At 41.3% G+C, this 18462-nt stretch overlaps 2 protein-coding genes across 3 annotated transcripts; one reads left to right on the top strand and one right to left on the bottom strand.

Moving 5' to 3' along the window:
• The first annotated feature begins 5115 nt into the window (after positions 1-5115).
• LOC119889387 (cysteinyl leukotriene receptor 1-like) lies at positions 5116-8430 on the top strand. The gene is made up of 2 exons (XM_038700315.1): positions 5116-5328; positions 6156-8430. Exon 2 carries the CDS (start codon positions 6168-6170, stop codon positions 7203-7205), a length of 1038 nt encoding a protein of 345 aa, XP_038556243.1. The 5' UTR covers positions 5116-5328; positions 6156-6167; the 3' UTR covers positions 7206-8430.
• Positions 8431-11814: 3384 nt separating this feature from the next.
• On the bottom strand, positions 11815-16204 carry LOC119889454. Of its 2 annotated transcripts, none has more exons than XM_038700393.1 (3): positions 13066-16204; positions 12656-12937; positions 11815-12519 (listed from the first exon to the last, which is right to left on the bottom strand). In XM_038700393.1, exons 1-3 carry the CDS (start codon positions 13467-13469, stop codon positions 11862-11864), a joined length of 1344 nt encoding a protein of 447 aa, XP_038556321.1. In that variant the 5' UTR covers positions 13470-16204; the 3' UTR covers positions 11815-11861. The 2 variants fall into 2 exon arrangements, with proteins under 2 accessions (XP_038556321.1, XP_038556322.1); XM_038700394.1 differs by having other exon boundaries at positions 12665-12937.
• Positions 16205-18462: the final 2258 nt, after the last annotated feature.

Raw genomic sequence — 18462 nt, 5'->3', positions numbered from 1 at the left:
TCTTTCTTATGGTACTCATGAACACTGACCTTAACTGAGGCATGTGAAGCCTGCAGTTCTTTGGATGTTGTTGTGGGGCTTTTTGAGACCCTTGGATGAGTTGTCGCTGTAATTTTTTTGGGGGGGTTGTAATTTTGGGCGGCCGGCCACTCCTGGGTAGGTTCCACATTTTCACCATTTGTGGAAATTGCCCTCTGTGAGTAACCTTAATTACATGATTGTGTTTAGAGATGGTACTTGTGGAATTCCCATTACATCTTCCATCCACTGCGTGTGTCCGTCTCTTTTTTGAAAACCAGACTATGGTCACCCTACTAGTAGGATACTAGTCCATAAAGGAAGAAAGTTGCTTTGGTGTTGCTATATTTTAGCTTGCAGGTCCATTGTGGATGGAGCCAGGCAGTGAAGAATTGTTTAGTTGCAGTCTTGTGCTGTGTCGTGATACAGATGAGTGGGTCTGTTCTCCTTAAAGGTTAACCGAGCTGGTTTCAGGTATCTTAAGCGTAGGGCTCGGCAATGAAACAATAATGATTATTGTCGAAATATAAATTTCCTCATAACAATATAACATTTTCAATATGTTGTCAATGAGTGATTATGATGATAAATGGTTTCATTCATTTAATTAATTAACTGTTTTGAATGTTATACCTCATATTTGTGAAGTGATCCACTGTTTGTCACGTTCTGACCATGAAGAAAAGTTTAAAACCACAATTAACCATCTGTTTTTTTTCAACTTTCACTCAGGAGCAAAAAATGTTTAACATTAAACTTGATTGACAGTCAAATCAGGCTCCGCCCATCCAAGCATCGAATCTTTGACTATTCAGGGTCAGCCCTAGTCCTCTCCTTCCTCTTGTCTATTATCATCTCCTTAGTCTTTACTGTGTTCAGAGAGAGGTTGTCGTTGTCAAGCCATGTCACCAGGCTTGCCACATCACTCCTGCATGCCGTTTTCGTCAGTGATCTGACCAGTAACCGTGGTGTCGTCAAATTTCAGGATAGTGTTGTCCTCGTGTGTGGCGACTCCATTGTAAGCGAATAGTGTGACGAGAATGGGGCTGAGGACACATCCTTGTGGAGCGCCAGTGTTCATCATCACCCTGTTTGAGGTTAGATTTCCAATTCTGACAGTGAGGAACTCAACAGCCAGCCACACAATATGGGATTCAAGCCAAGAAAGACAGTTTGTTTGTGAGTTTGTAAGGGAGGACTGTATTAAAAGTTGAACTAGAATCAATGAAGATCATTCTCACGTAAGCATCTCTGTTTTCCAGATGTGAGAAGGCTATATGCAAGGCTGCAGAGATACTCATGCTGCAGGGCTCCAGTTACTCATGTGTGTTAATCTGGATGTGGGCCAGAACCACTCTCTCAAAACACTTCATTAAGATTGGAGTGAGTGTTACTGGCCTGTAGTCATTCAGAAAATTGACTGTGCTCAGGTTAAAGATAGCGGTCAAAACTTAAGTTAGTTCAGTTCATTTCTGTAGTACATGTCTTGAGGGCTCAGGGATTTTATCTGGGCCTGCTGTCCTAATTCTCTACAGAGCTTTGTGTATATCAGCTGATGAGAAAGCCAGTTTCTTGCATATTTTTTAGTGTGTGTGAAAACCTCCTGAGTTTTACTGTTAAAATTGTTGAAAGATTGCCTTGTGACTCACAACCCGACTACAATCAGTGACAACTTCCTCTAAAATGTACTTGGATTAATCTTTTGTAACTTATATGACAATAACATCCTAACATGGTGAGCGCTTCACAGAGTGCATCTCATCAGATAAACAATAATGGGAAGTTTCCTCGAGATTCACTCTCAGGGGGAGACGTACATTTCTGCTCTTTCTTTTTCACGTAAATAGATTTATCTTTGTAAGTGGATGGACGCAGTCAAACTCTTTTGTCAGCCATGCTGAAGAAACAACAAATCTAAACAACGCCTTAAGACATTTGCTTGGTGAACAGAATGATGAAGTATTGCAGCATACCTGGGCCTCACACAACCACATGTAGCAGCAAAGGATCATTTGAAGATACTGTGTTTGACGCAGTGCCATGGCTGAATTTGGGTTAATTCTGTATATGTGGTTCTCGAATAGTCATATGTACCGCCGTTTCCCCTGACCTGAAGCATCCAGGATGTATAAATAATCTGTACAATTCTGTACACTCCGTGCACATTCATACACACTGTCAGCAACTAGGAAACCACAAAGGTTTTAAATGTTGTGTGTAAGCTGCCCTATCTCTGAGCACTTCTTTTTGAAACTTGTTTGTGATACTTCTGAGATTGACGGTATATTTCAGAGATAGTGACCTACATAAACACCCTAGTATGCAGGTTATTATCAGCTCTGTCATAGCAACAAAAAGGACTGTTTGAATAACAATAGATCTCAGTGTAAGCAGACCACACAGGAATTAATGGTCTTAATAAGCCTGTTTTTTTTTTATCTCAACTCCATAAAACTGTCAAATCATGATAAATATAAAATAAATGAACTAAAATAAACTTTTTTGCAAGTAATTGAGGTGAAAAGTGTTGGGGAGTCTAACAACTTCCCAGCAGTGAAATAAGATACAAATTATGACATTAATCACTCGTTACTAACTGATGCACATTAGCTTATGGGAAACAGCGGATTTCACTTCCATGAAAGGAGTGGTGCTGCAGCAAAGGGCTGCTGGGCCCAAATATGCAGGGTGTCTGTATCCAGTACACAAACATTTGTGTCCATATCTAAACAACAGCATATTAGTCAGCATCTTCAAGAACAGCTTGAACAATATGAGTGCTTTCTGAACATCCACCTTCTTCAAGTATTTCTCTGTAAAATTAAAGCTGCTTCAGTCAATTATTTTTATATGAACAACAGCTCAAATTACTGTGTTTAATGTGAAAGGGGTCGCTAAAATCCACAGAGAACTATCACCTGACTCTGTTTTTAGCTCATTCTTTTTGTCGACCCGACCCTCCACTGTACTGTTTGTGTTCTCACTGCTCCTCATGTCCACTGCTCTCACTGCTCTTATCATATTCATTTCCAAGAAAAAGTTCCCTTTGCTCGCCAGTTGCCACTGTTGACGGTGCAGTGCAGGACCAGCCCAGTATACTTAGCAATTACAGGAATTATCCAGAGCCAATGTTCAGTGATTACCAATGCAGGAAATAGTGTGCCCTTAGGGAAGCAGAGCCTAAGGGTGTGGAGATCAGAATGGTGAATGGGCATGTAGCATCTCTCTTGACATGGAACAGACCATCTCAAATCAGCCCTGCAATTAATGTTTGCCCATGAAACATGAAACAGGATCTTTCCCCAATCTCAACCAAGAGTTTGAGTTGCCTAATTCTAACCACACATTTACCTTACTTTATTTGCAACAACCAGAATCTTTCTTTGACCTCAACTGTGCCTTGTCAGAAAGAAAGATTTTCCAAGAACATTGTCACTAAACATAATCTGGCCATTTGCGGAATCATACAATTACAAGGTTCTTGTTTGGCAATTGCAGAGCCACGTGGACACTGCTTTTGAGGTGTCTCACGCAACTAAACACAGTTTTTCAACACTTTAGCTCAACAGTTGACGAGACTGACCATCTACTCAGCCCCATTTATTATGTGACACCTGCACCCATCTCTTCACAACCAACCAACCAACCAACCAGAAGGAGTCCTCACTGCAACAAGGGCATGAGCCCTCACTGGCTTCCCGCCAACACACTGCCAACAGTTCTTTTTCACAGCAGATATTTGAATGATGTTCTTTCTACACCTTAACTAAAAAATGTTTCAGTTAAGTTTTAGTAGTAGCAAATGTCCTGGAAATGATGAACTGAGTCAATCAAAAACAACATAAAAAAACAAGTCATTGAGGCCAGTTACTGTAAACTCCAGAGTAAAAAGGGTAAATCCACTCACAAACAAAAAAAGGCATGCACAAGAGGTTGCTCTTAGGGTATCGACTTCCCACCCACATTATTGGATTTTGTATAGCACTACAATTATGTTCCACAGACCAACCACTGCAGCACGCGAAACTGCACTCAACTCAGCCACAATGTGTTGTCTATCATCTTTAAATGCTGATAGATAAAATTTCTTTTCCCTTAAATGCATTTTGCTAAACATGTTTGATGCACTGTTGGGCGCCCTGATTGTGGAGAGTGACTCTTGGCAACAGTTAGACCTTAGTCGCTGTGTAATCAATAACAATTAAGTGCCTCCAGGCCATTGCTTAGAAATTAAGATGGGAACACTCAGAAACTACAAATGCACTTTCAACATCTCAAACACTTACTGCAACTTTCTGTCCCTTCCCCTTTCTTGCACTTAATGCTCTATTAAGCTAATTGAGTAATAATTCTCTGATCATGTAGAGTCACTGGTGTTACAGGGGTGAAACAAACAGGTAATGAGTGCAATTGGGGCAGATTGTTTATATAACCACTAAATGAGTTACAGATGAATTATCCTGCCCTTCCACCGCACAGGCCTTTCAGCTGCAAAAATGAGCATGCCCATTTCCCCTGTAGTATCCGCACTCCATTTACTAACTATAAATCACACTCATTAGCAACATACAAAGGAAATGCTGTGGAAGAAACAAAAGCCATTAGTCATTAGTCAAGATGGATCGCAATGGTTGTTCTGTGTATCTTTAGATGTTTTTGTTTGCCTAACAGGACTATGTCTTAAATTACACATTCAATAATATGAATCAACAGTGCATGCAAAACTCCACACCTCACTTATTTAAAGTCTTCCTATATGTACATCCAAGTGTGCAAGACTGTTACCGAGTACGTCTTAGGTTCCACTATACACATGCACTAGAACAGGTTCTGTATTTGTAGAGCAGGTTAAACATTTGTGTATTCAATTAGAATATGCAATTACAAGCAACTGAGACAGAAATATGAGATGATACAGGTAACGAAGGAGGTTGTTCTGCAACTCATTTGAACCTGTGGGTGAAAAAACACAAAGGAAGTATATTCAGGACAGAGGCAGGTCTGTAGCACAATCTTTCAGTCTCGATGCAAACTTGCTTTTCTTTCCGTTACCGTACATGCGTGGCTGTGTGGTTGATGATGTCATTGGGCTTAATGCTGTTGTGCTGCACAGTAGAAGAGACCAGTCCTACTTCAAAAAGCTTTCTAACAACAAGTGGTCTGAGGAGGCAGCCACCTGGTGCAGCGTCCTCCCACTACTGCTGCGACATCTGGCAGACGAGGTAGAGAGGCGGAGGAGACAGCACACCAACTAGGAGAGAAGATCAACAAACTGGTTGTACCGCTCTGACACCAGACAGGAATTCCGTGGTAAGAAACTCTTCTGAAGTGTGATTTTATCAGGGTTTTTTTTACTTTTGTTGAGAGGAAGTAATACAGATAGTTAAATTTAAAGCATGTAACTAGAATGAAAAACGGACCATCCAGTGTTTAACAAGGTCAACATTTTCAGTTTGTGCAGAAGGCAATATTTTTTGGAGAATGCTGGAATGTAGGATTTGATAACTTTCATCTATGATAGTTGGCAAGCAAACTGTTACAAAGTGCATTAGAGCCACCAGATAAGCACATTTATGAATGACATTCTAATTCACTGGATGCATTTTTCCATTATTAAATTGCCTTTGTATACTTTATTGAGGGTGACAATGAATGCAAGTTACTTAATTATTTATCACCAGATGTACCGATATATAGACGCTAAAAAAACACTATTTGACATCCATATTCTAAAGGTCTCGTCCAGTATACTGGAAGTCATCAGTGTAATTCATTTAGGTGATTTCCCCGGAGTCTGTTGCAGCTCTGAATTCATCATGAACAACATTGCCCAAAAACCGTCTTATACAGCAGAAACCGAAAAGACTTGTTTAAAAAGCAGAACCCTTGTCATGTGACAGGATAATAGTATACAATGCTATCTCCTTTCTGAGTTTCCTCCAGAGTCTGCAGAACAGCAGACACAATCTCTTAAACAATCTGCCACATCACAGTCATCATACTCTGAAGGGCTCTGTGTTTTGCACATGCTGGGGTTTTTTGCGGGGTGGGAGGGTAGACCTGCCAGCAGTTTGTTTCATGTACATGCTCTCCTTTGCAAACATCTTCATCATTCTCATTTCTCTCACCCTCTGCAGCTGCGACCACAAATGGAGCAAATGAATGTGACTGACAGCTTAGAGAGCAACTCGACTGACTGTCCGTCCATCGATGACTTCCGTAACCAGGTTTACTCCACAGCCTACTCTCTCATCACCGTGTTAGGCCTGGTTGGGAACGGCCTCGCTCTGGTGGTGCTGTTCAGAACCTCTCGCCAGCGCTCACCCTTTCAAATCTACATGCTGAACCTGGCTGTGTCTGATCTGCTGTGTGTCATGACACTGCCACTGCGTGTTCTCTACTATGTAAACAAGGGCCAGTGGAACCAGGGAGATTTCCTCTGCCGTATCAGCTCCTACGCCCTCTATGTAAACCTCTACTGCAGTATTTACTTCATGGTTGTCATGTCTGTGACACGTTTCCTGGCCATTGTTTTCCCTGTGCAGAACATGCAGCTAGTGACAGAGAACCGCGCTCGCCTGGTGTGCGCTGGTGTCTGGGTGTTTACTTGTCTTTCATCTTCACCCTTCCTGATGTCTGGCCAGCATTTTGACCCCAGCACAAATAAAACCAAGTGCTTTGAGCCTCCTGGAGGAGGGAGAGATGTACGGAAACTAGTCATACTGAACTATTTGTCTCTGGTGATTGGCTTTGTCCTGCCCTTCCTGGTCATCCTTGTCTGCTACGCTGGCATTGTCCGTGTCCTGCTGTCTCGTACTCCTTCTGCCCGACGGCAGCAGGGGACGGGCACCCGAGCCATCCGAATGATTGTCATCGTCCTGCTGACCTTCCTAATCAGCTTCATGCCATACCACGTGCAACGCACCATCCACCTGAGCTCCCTGTCCCGAAATGACACCTGCTCAGAGAGGATTGCCATTCAGAAGTCTGTGGTGGTGACGCTGTGCCTGGCTGCTTCCAATTCATGTTTTGATCCACTGCTTTATTTTTTCTCTGGAGAGGGTTTCCGCAGTCGCATGTCCTCCCTGCGGCAGTCGTTCTCGGGCAGCACCCATCTCCGTGTAGCCAGGCCGAAGCTCCCCAGAGCCTCAGAGTCCGGGGACAACAACCAGCTGAAGGCCAGTTAATACACAACACACAGGAGGGTAATCAAAGCAGCTTCAGATGTGTTTAAAGAGCTTTGAATGGCTTGAGTCCTCATTAACTAACAGGGAAGGAGTTGATAGAAGAATATGAAGGTCAGAAAAAAGGTTCGACAAATGAGGATGAAATTAATATTTAAACATTTAACCTACAAGTCTCAGGAGAATGTTTTCCATTACAATGTATATTTATTATTCTAAAGAGCTAATGTGAAGTGGTTCTGCATTATAATTATGATAGTAACCAGAGGCCCATTTTGTCCTAAAAGTTTCACAAATTGTGGAATTACAAATATAAATACACAGTATATGAATGTATGAATGTACTGTAGATAATGTTGAGATGTGTATTTTTATCTGGAATGTCTTCAAGAGGCTTGAGTTATCATCTTGAGTATCGCCTACATATGAATGTTTATCAAGAAGGGCTAAATTCTGATGACTACCATAGACCTTTACTTATCTTGACTGTATTATTCTCCTCATTTTATACTGATATTTCTAGCATTTTTGTAGAAACCTTTTTTCATTATTTAGCATTGTGCTCTGGTTATTATGATTTTTAATATAATTACTTTTTGTTACTCAATTTGGATTCATATTTGTTTTTGTGCTACTGATTTTTTGTATAATTTTTGTGTACATTTTTGTAAATAATAATGTGGGGTTTTTTGCAATTTTTTTAACCTTTACTTCCTGATTTCGTGTACTGTAATCTGATCTGAGTTTCAGCACATCAACAGTGAGCTGTTAGGAAATTCAGGGATTTGGGACTGTAACGGGGAGTTATATGAGAAGATTAATACCACTCAATTCTTTGTATGGTAAATATCTTAGCACAAAGACAAGGGGAAACAGCTAGCGTGGCTCTGTCCAAGGGAAACAAAATTTACCTGCAAGCACCTCTAAATCTCTCAAATTAAAACATTGTTTGTTTACACCGTGCAGTTTGTGGTTTGTTTCCAGAGTTTCCAGTCTTCATGCTAAGATGTCCAGCTGCTGGCTGTAGCTTATTTTTTACTGTACAGGCCTGATAGTTGAATTGATGTTCACATCTAACTCTTAGCATGCGTATTTCACAAAATGTTATTACTATTATTTTAAACACCTTAAAGGATGCTACTGCTTTCTTTTTCTCTGGAAGGGGTTTGGTGACTATCTTTCATGTTATGTATGATACCTGAATTAATAAATCATCCTAAACGTGTCAGTTCAGTATGATCACATCTATTTCACTTTCTAGGAAAACAGTGACACACACTGCATGAAGTTACAATCTCTGTCCACTGGATGTCACACCACACATATTTTGTAGCCCTGAGATTCAATAATGATAATTTTCCCTATTGCTTTTCTATTATTTATCACTATTTTTTTTAAGCGGAGAAAACACTGAGTTACACTTTAAGAGGAGTTGTGGTGCACTTTAACAAGCTGATTTTGAGCCAAATGTTTAAGTCATAAAACTGTCTGTAGGGTATATAAATGTATTAACATGAAGCTATAAAACATCTTACATTTCCAAAAAAAGGGTAAGAGCTTATATAAGCCTTACATAAAACCCACAGCACTCAGACATAAATTTAGCTTCTCTCACAAAACATCACTGAGGAACTAGACTACTGAGGCCGACCCTGCTGATTAGAACACAAGAAGCCACTGTATTACAACTTCATAAACAGATTATATCGGGCACATGACAAACTCTCCCCGCCATTTGCACAAAAAGATGTTTGTTTCAGTCTGGAAAGCAGGGCTGTCTTAGAGATGGTACTCTGTGGTTGCAGTGTTATTGTACCTCATGGCGGATATACTCATGCTTACCAGAAGTAAGGAAAGTCCCAGCTAAATTAATCTCATTTGTTTCTAAAGAGGTTATGGATAACAGTAAACCCCATTCCATTTCAGGAAATCACTGATATCATTTTATTTCTTTCATCTGTGCTCCAGCTGTACTGCTCCTCTATTCATTTAGCCTTAACATTGATCAGTTGTTTTGAAAAGTAAATCATAAAACTTGTTTGCCTTTAGGGGGAGCAGACTCAATTTTGCAACATGTGTTAATGCCTACCATGTGAGCTCAGAAACAGTTGGAGGAGCTCTGGAATTAACCAGCTGTAAACACAACACTTGTTAGTGTCTAGCAAACCAACAAATGTAAGTCCAATACGCACTCTCCTGTTATTTTTGTTTCTCCACCAACACCTGACGGAAGACAATATAGCTTTTTAGTTCCTAAATGCTCCACAGTGCTCACATACTAGTTGCTAATCATGTCTGTCTGCTGTTTGGTGCTGGCCAGGTAATGTACAGTCGGTCTGCCTACAGCTGCTGTAAACAACACAGATGAAAGCTGTGAGAGGAAACAGGGGAGACGGGGAAATTGCAGAAAATTGTCCATTTCTTTCTGGTCTGCAGTTAAGCTCTACTACAAACCTGATATTTGGCGCAACCATTCTTGATTTTCCACACTGGATGTCCCCACCTTGTTGATAAGAGTTCAAGGGAGCAGCCAACAAACCAGAGTGCCCTGTGAGGCCTGGAACTATGGGGGTATTTGGACACACACAAACTTTCTGCTTGGCAGCAGAGAAAGCAGAATCCCCAACATTAGATATTTTGTCTGATCCTTTTAGTCTCTTTCGGTGTCAAACTTAAGTAAACATAACCCTGCCTTGTGCAGTTTACTGTTCTGTACTGTACGTACTGTAATATCACATGACGTCTGCACACTAAAACTGAGATTTTTGAGTAAGTTGCCCTGCATCGCCATTTCAGACATAGCCTCTAAAACGTGTAAAGTTGCTGATGGACACGATTTGAGCACTGCTGTTCCTAATGAGTGTGTGTGTGTGTGTGTGTGTGTGTGTGTGTGTGTGTGTGTGTATACCTGCACATATTTCCAAGTGATATATGCAAAGTACACATCAAAGGCCACATGCAGGTTGCACTTTCTTCTACTGCCAGATTGCAAGGTTAAAGGCCAAGGAGTGGGGTTATGGTGAGGCAGACAAACAGCTCACAGAAGGGTTAATAGCAGTCTCGAGCCTGAAGAGCCACTGGAATCAATCTGTGTCAGGCTATTACTCAGACTTTTGTGTCAGTCATTTGTCCATTACATTTTAAAAACTGAGAATAACACTTCTCAGCGTTATTTGCCCACTTTATCACAGAACACTCCAACTACCTGCTATTTCATCCCAAGTTTACTCACTTAGAGAGAGTTAGTGTGTTGTTGCCTTAAAGGGAAGCTTGTGAACAGCACTGGAGTGCCAACGACAGCGATTGTCTATTCCACTACAAGTATTTTGAGCCACAAGTGTATTTTTGTCAGTGCTGTGACGCACACAGAGAGAAAGGCCCCTCAGTTTGCTTTACTTACAAAATCTAATCACTGCATCACTTAAAGACTTCTGGTGTTTGTATAACCAGCTGTTTTTCTCAAAACAAATAAAGATGAATGCGTCTTTTCAAATGTATTCAGAATAGTTACTTTTTTAAAATGGAGGACTTTTTGTTACAGTTTTTCATAATTGCTAAAACACAACCCCATTCTCTGAACCAAATACCTGAATCCTCAGTGGCCTAAATCCATTTGTCCAGTCACTCTTTTGGCAAAACCTTAAACAAGTTCAGGTCGTTAAGACACTGTTTGCAAATCTCATCCACTTTTCTTGCAAAACTCTAAACACATTCTCACTCACTAAAACACATTTTGCACTGTGATGCACTTGTGTTGCAAAATGGTAAATACACACAACAAAAGTTAAACACAACTACAACACAGCTGTCATCTTTTACACACATCAACTCATAATTCTGCACACTTGTTTCTAATCATGTGATCAAAATCTCTTACGGGCAATGGAATTGGCCTGTGGTGAGACATGTGAGGAGTGTTGTTACAGCAAGGCAGCATCCAGCACTTCCGAGGGTTTTTCTCCTTTGCTTGGTTAAGGGACAAGGTTGCATGTTATGTGGATGAAGTCTCTTAATGTATTGACTTTGATCTTGCAGTTGCTCAACATTTTTTGAGTGTAATTTGCTTTCCATTTATAGTTTTCTTTGTTGCTTACTGTATTTGAATATACAGATATTCAATACTGTATTACTTACAGTATACTTTATATTTACTGTACTAACTTACTGTACTTTTTACAGTTTTTCCTCAAATGCTAAAACACATTTCACAAACGTTTTGTCCATGTTCTCCAATGTCTAAACACAACACCCTTTTCTAAAGCTACATAAACACAACCACACCTTCTCCCTTCAAAACTCAAACTTTCACACCAAAAGAGCAGCTCGAAGCTTTCAAAAATGTAAACACTATACACATCATTACACACTACAGCAAAACAATTGAAAACACAATGCTCCATTTGTGAGAAGGTTCTTTGTTTCATAACTGCCAATGCATATTTTTAGAAACTTTACAATAATGGATCTTCTTAGATCTCTGCAGAGGATTGGGCATTTAGATTTGTGAGTTTCATATGAAGAGTATAAATCTATAGTAAATTCTGTACACTACTGTAACAACTCAATACAAAAACAGAATCTATTGCACACAACAGTACTCTTGAAAACATGATCAGGGTGTGAAGTTTTTTTTATTTACACCACAATCACTGTGCGGCATCATGTCGCTGAGCTGCATCGGGGCCACATCACCTCATCCACATCGCAGGCTATATTGTCTCTTGCCAGGCACCGCGGGAAAAACGCCCTGGAATGGCGGATCCATCCTTGGAAGTTCTCCACTGGGATGTCAACACACGCCAGCTCCATTGCCCTTAGGAGGTTCTCTCTAGTGTATGGTTGTCTGTCATAAACCTTCCATCTCCACGATGAGAAGAACTCCTCTATAGGGTTCAGGAAAGGGGAGTAGGGTGGCAGACAGACGTTTAAAAAGTGGTTACTGTTGGTGGTGAACCACTCTCTGATTTGGTTTGTTCTGTGGAAGCGTACATTGTCCCAAATGATCACATAAATGGGATGTTCGGGCCCAGGATGGTGTTGTTGACGGTCCAGGAGGATATCTTTTAGCTCCTCTAGGAAGGTTGGGAGACGTTGGGTGTTGTAAGACCCAAGGACAGCCTGCCGGTGGACAAGCCCCTCCAAACCCATGGCCGCACAAAGAGTAATATTACCCCCCCCGTTGGCCAGGAACCTCAGTGATGGCTCTTTGGCCAATGATGTTACGGCCTCTTTGCCTTCGTTTCTGCAGGTTGAAGCCAGCCTCATCCAGGAAGAGGTACTCATGAGGTCTGGCCATCGCGTCCAACTGTAATATCCTCTGTGAAAATGTGAAAGTGCACAGGTGTTCAGAACAACAGTCAATCAGGTAGCATAGTATTGTCCAGAAGTAATGTAGGCCACTGAGCAACACAGTATGTTCACTAACTGTACTGTGAACATGGATGTATACTTACTTCACATACTCGTAACGTAGGTCTTTGTGTCGTGCAGAGTTTCGCTCAAAGGGAACCCTATAGACTTGTTTCATCCGCATCTTTTGGCGCCGGAGAACTCGGTCTATTGCGGCCAAGCTGACATCATCAACGCCCTCAAAGTTCACATTATCGCCAATGACTTTGTCTCTGATCTCCCGGAGTCTGATGAGGTTGTTCTCACGAACCATATCCACAATGAGGGTTTCTTGTGCCGCTGTAAATATGGCAACCCTCCCACCTCTATGTGGCATTCTTTCAACTCTAAAGAAAGAAATGTGTTGTCAATTGACATGTTTTACAATACAGTAACAACTGATTTGAAACTAATAGACTACTTTCACAGGCTTGTAAAATTGTATTGTGACAAAGAAAGCAATAGAGTACAATACCTGTTGTGTTGTCTGAATGCCCTGATAATGGTGGCCACGGTGAACCTACTCAGGTTTGGACGGACTCTTAGTCCTGCTTCAGCCACTGTCATGCCATGGACAATGACATGGTCAATGACTGTTGCTCGCATCTCGTCCGTAATGATGGTGCGAGGTTGTCTTGCTCTCCCTCCTGGACCTTCTCCTCTCCCTTCTTGGCCTGCTCCTCTTCCTCCTTGGCCTGCTCCTCTTCCTCCCTGGCCTGCTCCTCTTCCTCCCTGGCCTGCTCCTCTTCCTCCTTGGCCTGCTCCTCTTCCTCCTTGGCCTGCTCCTCTTCCTCCTTGGCCTGCTCCTCTTCCTCCTTGGCCAGCTCTTCTCCCTCCTCTGACTCGATTACCTCTTCCCCTGACTCTGCCTTCATCCATTGTGTTTGTTTGGAATCTTCAGCAAACTGTGCACTCTGAACTTGCTTTTATGCATGTGGTCACAGCATTAGCAACAGGTGTTTTCAATTTTGAGTCGTTGTGTGTAATGAATGACGCCAGGTGTGTTCATTTTGTTCAAATATTGCTGACTGTGGCAAGCATTTTGCATCACATGAGCTTTCATTTGAGAATATGAGCAGAGTTCTTTTGCAACTTGTGTTTTAGCAAGGAAAAATGTGTTAAGATTTATGTGAACGGAGGATTGTCTTTTGTGAATTGTGTCTTCATGTGAAATGTGTTTATGATATTGGAAAATGATGGCTAGATTTAGTAAATGTGTTTAGACAACTGGTCATTTGGTTTAGAGGATTGGCTTTTGTGTTTTAGCATTTGAGAAAAACTGTAAATTGGAAAATGTGTTTCCTCTATGCAAAAACTATTTTTCTGTAACTACATGTCCTGGATGCTGTGTTCTCAATTTTTTGATGTAGTGTCTAAAGAATGCTCTGTAGTGTTTTACATATTGACTGGCTGTGTTTAAGTTTTGAAAGCATTGTTTGATTTTGAGCACAGATCAAATGGTTTTGAGGCAAGTGTTTGATTTTGCCAGAAGGTTTTGTGAATGTTGTTTAAAGACTGGGTTTTGTGTTTAAAGTTTTGAGAATATGGGTGAAGGTTTCAAGAAATGTGTCTTAACAACAGTGAAAAACTGTAATAATTAATAATTTTTTGAAAGTTCAATATGCTATTATTAACAGAGATTAACTAAGGTGAAGTTGAGTAGTTAAAAAATAAAGCCAATATTTCATATCTTAGATACAATAAGCAAAATGTATGAATGTATCGGTGCGCAAAAGAAACTAAGCAAAAGAAAAATAAAACCCAATCAGTCCTAGAAATATGTTACACATTTGTCTGTGCACAAAATATAATTTATATCAGCCTGGTATCAACAAAAGGTCTAAGAATATAGTCGCATTTCGTCATGTCGCGTAGTATTCCAACACATTTTTTGCTTTTGCGTGTCATTTCACGCTGTTTAGACAGCATTGACTTGTATTGTGCAGAAACGGCGTGCCATTTTACACCTAGTGTCACAGTTAAAATGAGCGTGTGTGGGATATAAATAGCTATGAAAGTCCAACAGTAACGTAGTGGATGGTAAGTTGGTCCATGACACAGGAGACCGGCTTTCGGTTCCCAAGTGAATCAATAATTACACAACATTAGTTTTTGGTTTTGGTTTTTTGGTTACGTTACATTACGTTATGATGTTACATTGTTGCTAATGTTAGCTACATAGTGTTAGCTGCGTTAAAGATTAAGTAGCTCGCTAGCTAATTATGCTAGCATTGACATCCCCTTCAATGTACTTAACTGCTAACCTTAACCATCACATTTATATATGCATGTTGACTGGTTAAACTCCTTTGTGTTGCTCATAGGGACTTAACAGTGAGAAATGACAAGCGAAAAGCTTAAAATGCGTTGACATGGCGTGTTGAAATGTCCTTAAAAGTGGCATGTTATTTACACGCCATTCCAGGATATCACATTGTTTATATCCCTCATTAGTCCACTGGCCCTACTTATTCTGTCTCCCACTAAAGTTAATCCGTCCCTGGATAACTTGATGCAGTTTTTCTAATTAATGAACTCCTTTGGTTACAGTGCAGCTGTTAATGGCAACCACAGACCTTGCCAGAGGCACAATTTAAAGTGCTTTTTCTTCTCTAAACAAAATGAGCAAGGAGAGCTGTAGCAACCCTGATCTCAACCTAGCCTAAATCTTGTCCCGTCTAGTCGAACACAAAGATCAAAAATCTTTTCAAAGACCAGGAGAGCCATTGACTTGCAGATGTTTTATGAAGTAAGAATTCTGCTTCTTTCACTCATTTCCTCCATGATTTAGCCTTCCAAGCCGATGTAATCCAAGTCGGTTTAATCTTAGCAAAAAGGAGTCCACAGCTGTGGTGTTTATCTCTCCAGACCCTAGACCCCAGTAGGAGAGGAGCTTAAAGCCAAAACTGCAAATGGATGTTTGGCAAAAACTTGAGTTTGGGAGCAATCATTCAAACAGAAAGCTCTTTGTTCAGGGTCAAAAGAAACAATCGCCTTGTGGCTCTCAGTTTCACTCTTTCTGAGACAACGGAGGCAGAAAACTTCTTTGTAAATCAATGAGGTGGGAAAAAAAGAGGATTTAGGGGTTTTAGTTAGTGAGCGTGGAAACAGTGATACAGCTTTCACCAACAAGAACAAGTCCAGTTCCGTGCAGAGAAACTGGGTCATTCTTGTAATAACCCACTTAGACTCCCCACATTCTTCACCACCTGTAGTGAAATGTATTGGGCTGTGTGAAGACTCTTTTTGTCCCGTAACAAATTGGTTAGGCGCTGGAACCATCCCTTATGCTGCTATAGGCCTAGACTGCAGGGACTTCCCATGATGAGCTCCTCTTTCCCCCTCTCCCTCTCCATCTGTATGCATTCTTTAACCATCAATGCATGTTACTAACTTCACTTCTTACCTCTCCAGGAGTTTTGTGCTTTCTCGTCTCTCTCCTCACTCCCTCTCTGTCACTTTCTGCAGGTGTTTCTGGCTCCGGAGCTGCAGAGTCTGGATCTATGATAACAGGCCACCTGCTGCCATAATGTTCCTGCTTGACACCCACTGCACATGTAAATGTAAATGCTCCGTACTTGTATAGCGCCTTTCTAGTCTTTTCGACCACTCAAAGCGCTTTTACACTTTTACACTACATCTGCATTCACCAGTCATACACATTCATACACTGAGCCTAAGTGCTCAAACAGAAACTAGCATTCACACTCATTCTGCAAATCGGGGTTCAGTATCTTGCCCAAGGACACGTCGACACGCAACCAGGGGGAGCCGACCTTCTGTTTAACGGCCAACCCGCTCTACCTCCTGAGCCACAGCCGCACACATTAATTAATTATTAGTTCTATTACTATTATCATTGCTGTTGCTTACTCATTATCATTATTATCTTTATTAATACTAATTACCACTATCATTACTATTATTTTCCATCTGAAAGTGGAACATGCATCGTGCTACTGTGTTCTCTATTTCCTCCCCCACTCTATCTCTCCCCCTCTCTCGAGTCGAGGTTCTGAGTCGAGGTTCTGAGTCTAGGAACTGAATAGAATATGTGCACAGTGTCTGAGCAGACTGTCACAGTTTATCCAGACCAAACAGACCACTGAAAGCAAATATTGACTGATGAGGGAGTAAAGTTGAGGTTTGGCTCTGAAACCTCCCTCCACATCGTGGAAAATCAAACCCAAAACACAATTTGTCTTCATGTGAGCTCATCCCCAACAACTTCTGAAAAACTTGAAGTTGCCCCCCCCACCCCATAATTCTTTTTTACATAAATTATGTGATTGAAAATATAACTTTAACTAAAGCTGACTATTTCTGAAACAATTCTCACATAACACAACACATTTTGAAGGTTTTGTTTACGTCCCCACCCCCTCCCCGCTCAGTGGGCTTAACCGTTGCATATACTAAACTAAGTGGGAATTTGGGAAAGTAAGTTAACGGTTTACTTCATCCTGACACTTTTGCTTACTATTGGACTATGAGTGAGTTGCATCTTCAGTGAGTGAGTTTAGTGGCCATAGTGACAGATGCCTTGTAAGTAATTTTGTTTAGAAAAAAGATAAAGTCTCCTCATCAGCAGAATAAAATGTTAACCAGACTGTTTACCACCTCAAGTAAACTGACGTATCCCAAGCCATACCAATATTTAGAGGGAGGTAGCTAGCTAGCTAGTTTAGCCAGCTTGCTCGCTAATGCTGAGAAAAGTCCATGTTTGTGCCCCTCTGAGTAATGAGATCACCACTGCAGGTAGCTAAACATAGTGAGCATGAGCCTTTTCATCTAGCTATTGACAAGAGTGCAAGGGATGGTGAGTGACCACCACAACCGCAGGCATGCTACCATGCCCACTTCTTGCTCCTCCCCTCCACCTCTCTCAAGAGTAGGCTCAGGTGATTCCCCAGTTTTCCAGGCCTGCCATGGCTCCAGCACTCCCACAGTAGAGGAGCTCATGCAGTTGGGACGGGCTCACCTCTAACCGAACATCTTCGGTGGATGAAAGCCACGATGAAAGCCAGCGAGTGCCATGTCCTCGCTACCTGTCCCCTCCGGCCAAAAGAAGAGGCTCACCAGTAGCAGTGGGGGTTCTGGTGAGCCAAGCGTCCTCTTCTCTAATCCCCAACCTAGAATGCAAAGGCCCCCTATGCTGGAACCAACACTCCGTGCCCTTGCTCGCCTTAGTGGAATCTTTAGCAGACGCCAATCTTCCAGCATGTTAGGGGTAACACTGGCATCGCCAGTAGCTGCTCCCCTAAAACCAAATGGCAAGCTCTTCGCCCACTTTGCTCACTGCACCAAAACCCTGCAGACTGCTCCCTGAGTACATAAAAAGTATTTGTTTTCAACCTGTGACATCTTTGTCATTTAACAAGCAGCAATACACCTACTGATGACCTAACAATAAAGGATAAATTGAAGCTTAAAAACACAAAAAGAAATCCCCTGCATACCACGCTGTTGAGCCACCCTAAATAACCACAGAGGAAATTCCTTCACAGCGACAGCCTACTTTTTTACTAACTGATTGGAGGCTAAAGGAAGCTTTAAATTTCTTTTTAGAGTCCATTTTAATAATTTAACTGCGGAAATAGTATTATTAACTGATGTATTCAGTTATATATTTGACTCATCAGATAACCTTTTGTCATTTCCTAAAACATATGCACTCTAACAGGATTATATTTTTCATATTTTATTTACCTCTTTTTTGCCAAAGGTGCAACAGCAGCTCCCGAGGCCTTTAGAATTAGACATCAAGTCCTTTGTGATGTCGCAGGGAGGCAGTGGGGTTAACTGCAGTACAAAGCTGTAAACTAAAGATGGCTGTCATCTGTTCTGTAAACTGAAACATCAGTTCTTGGCT

This window comes from Micropterus salmoides, unplaced genomic scaffold (assembly GCF_014851395.1).
Source record: "Micropterus salmoides isolate LMB-PRFRI ecotype aquatic unplaced genomic scaffold, ASM1485139v1 Ms_hic_scaffold_5, whole genome shotgun sequence".
In the NCBI taxonomy this organism is placed as follows: Eukaryota; Metazoa; Chordata; class Actinopteri; order Centrarchiformes; family Centrarchidae; genus Micropterus; species Micropterus salmoides.
Note: the sequence above shows the minus strand (reverse complement) of the source record. Positions and strands in the feature narration are given on the sequence as shown.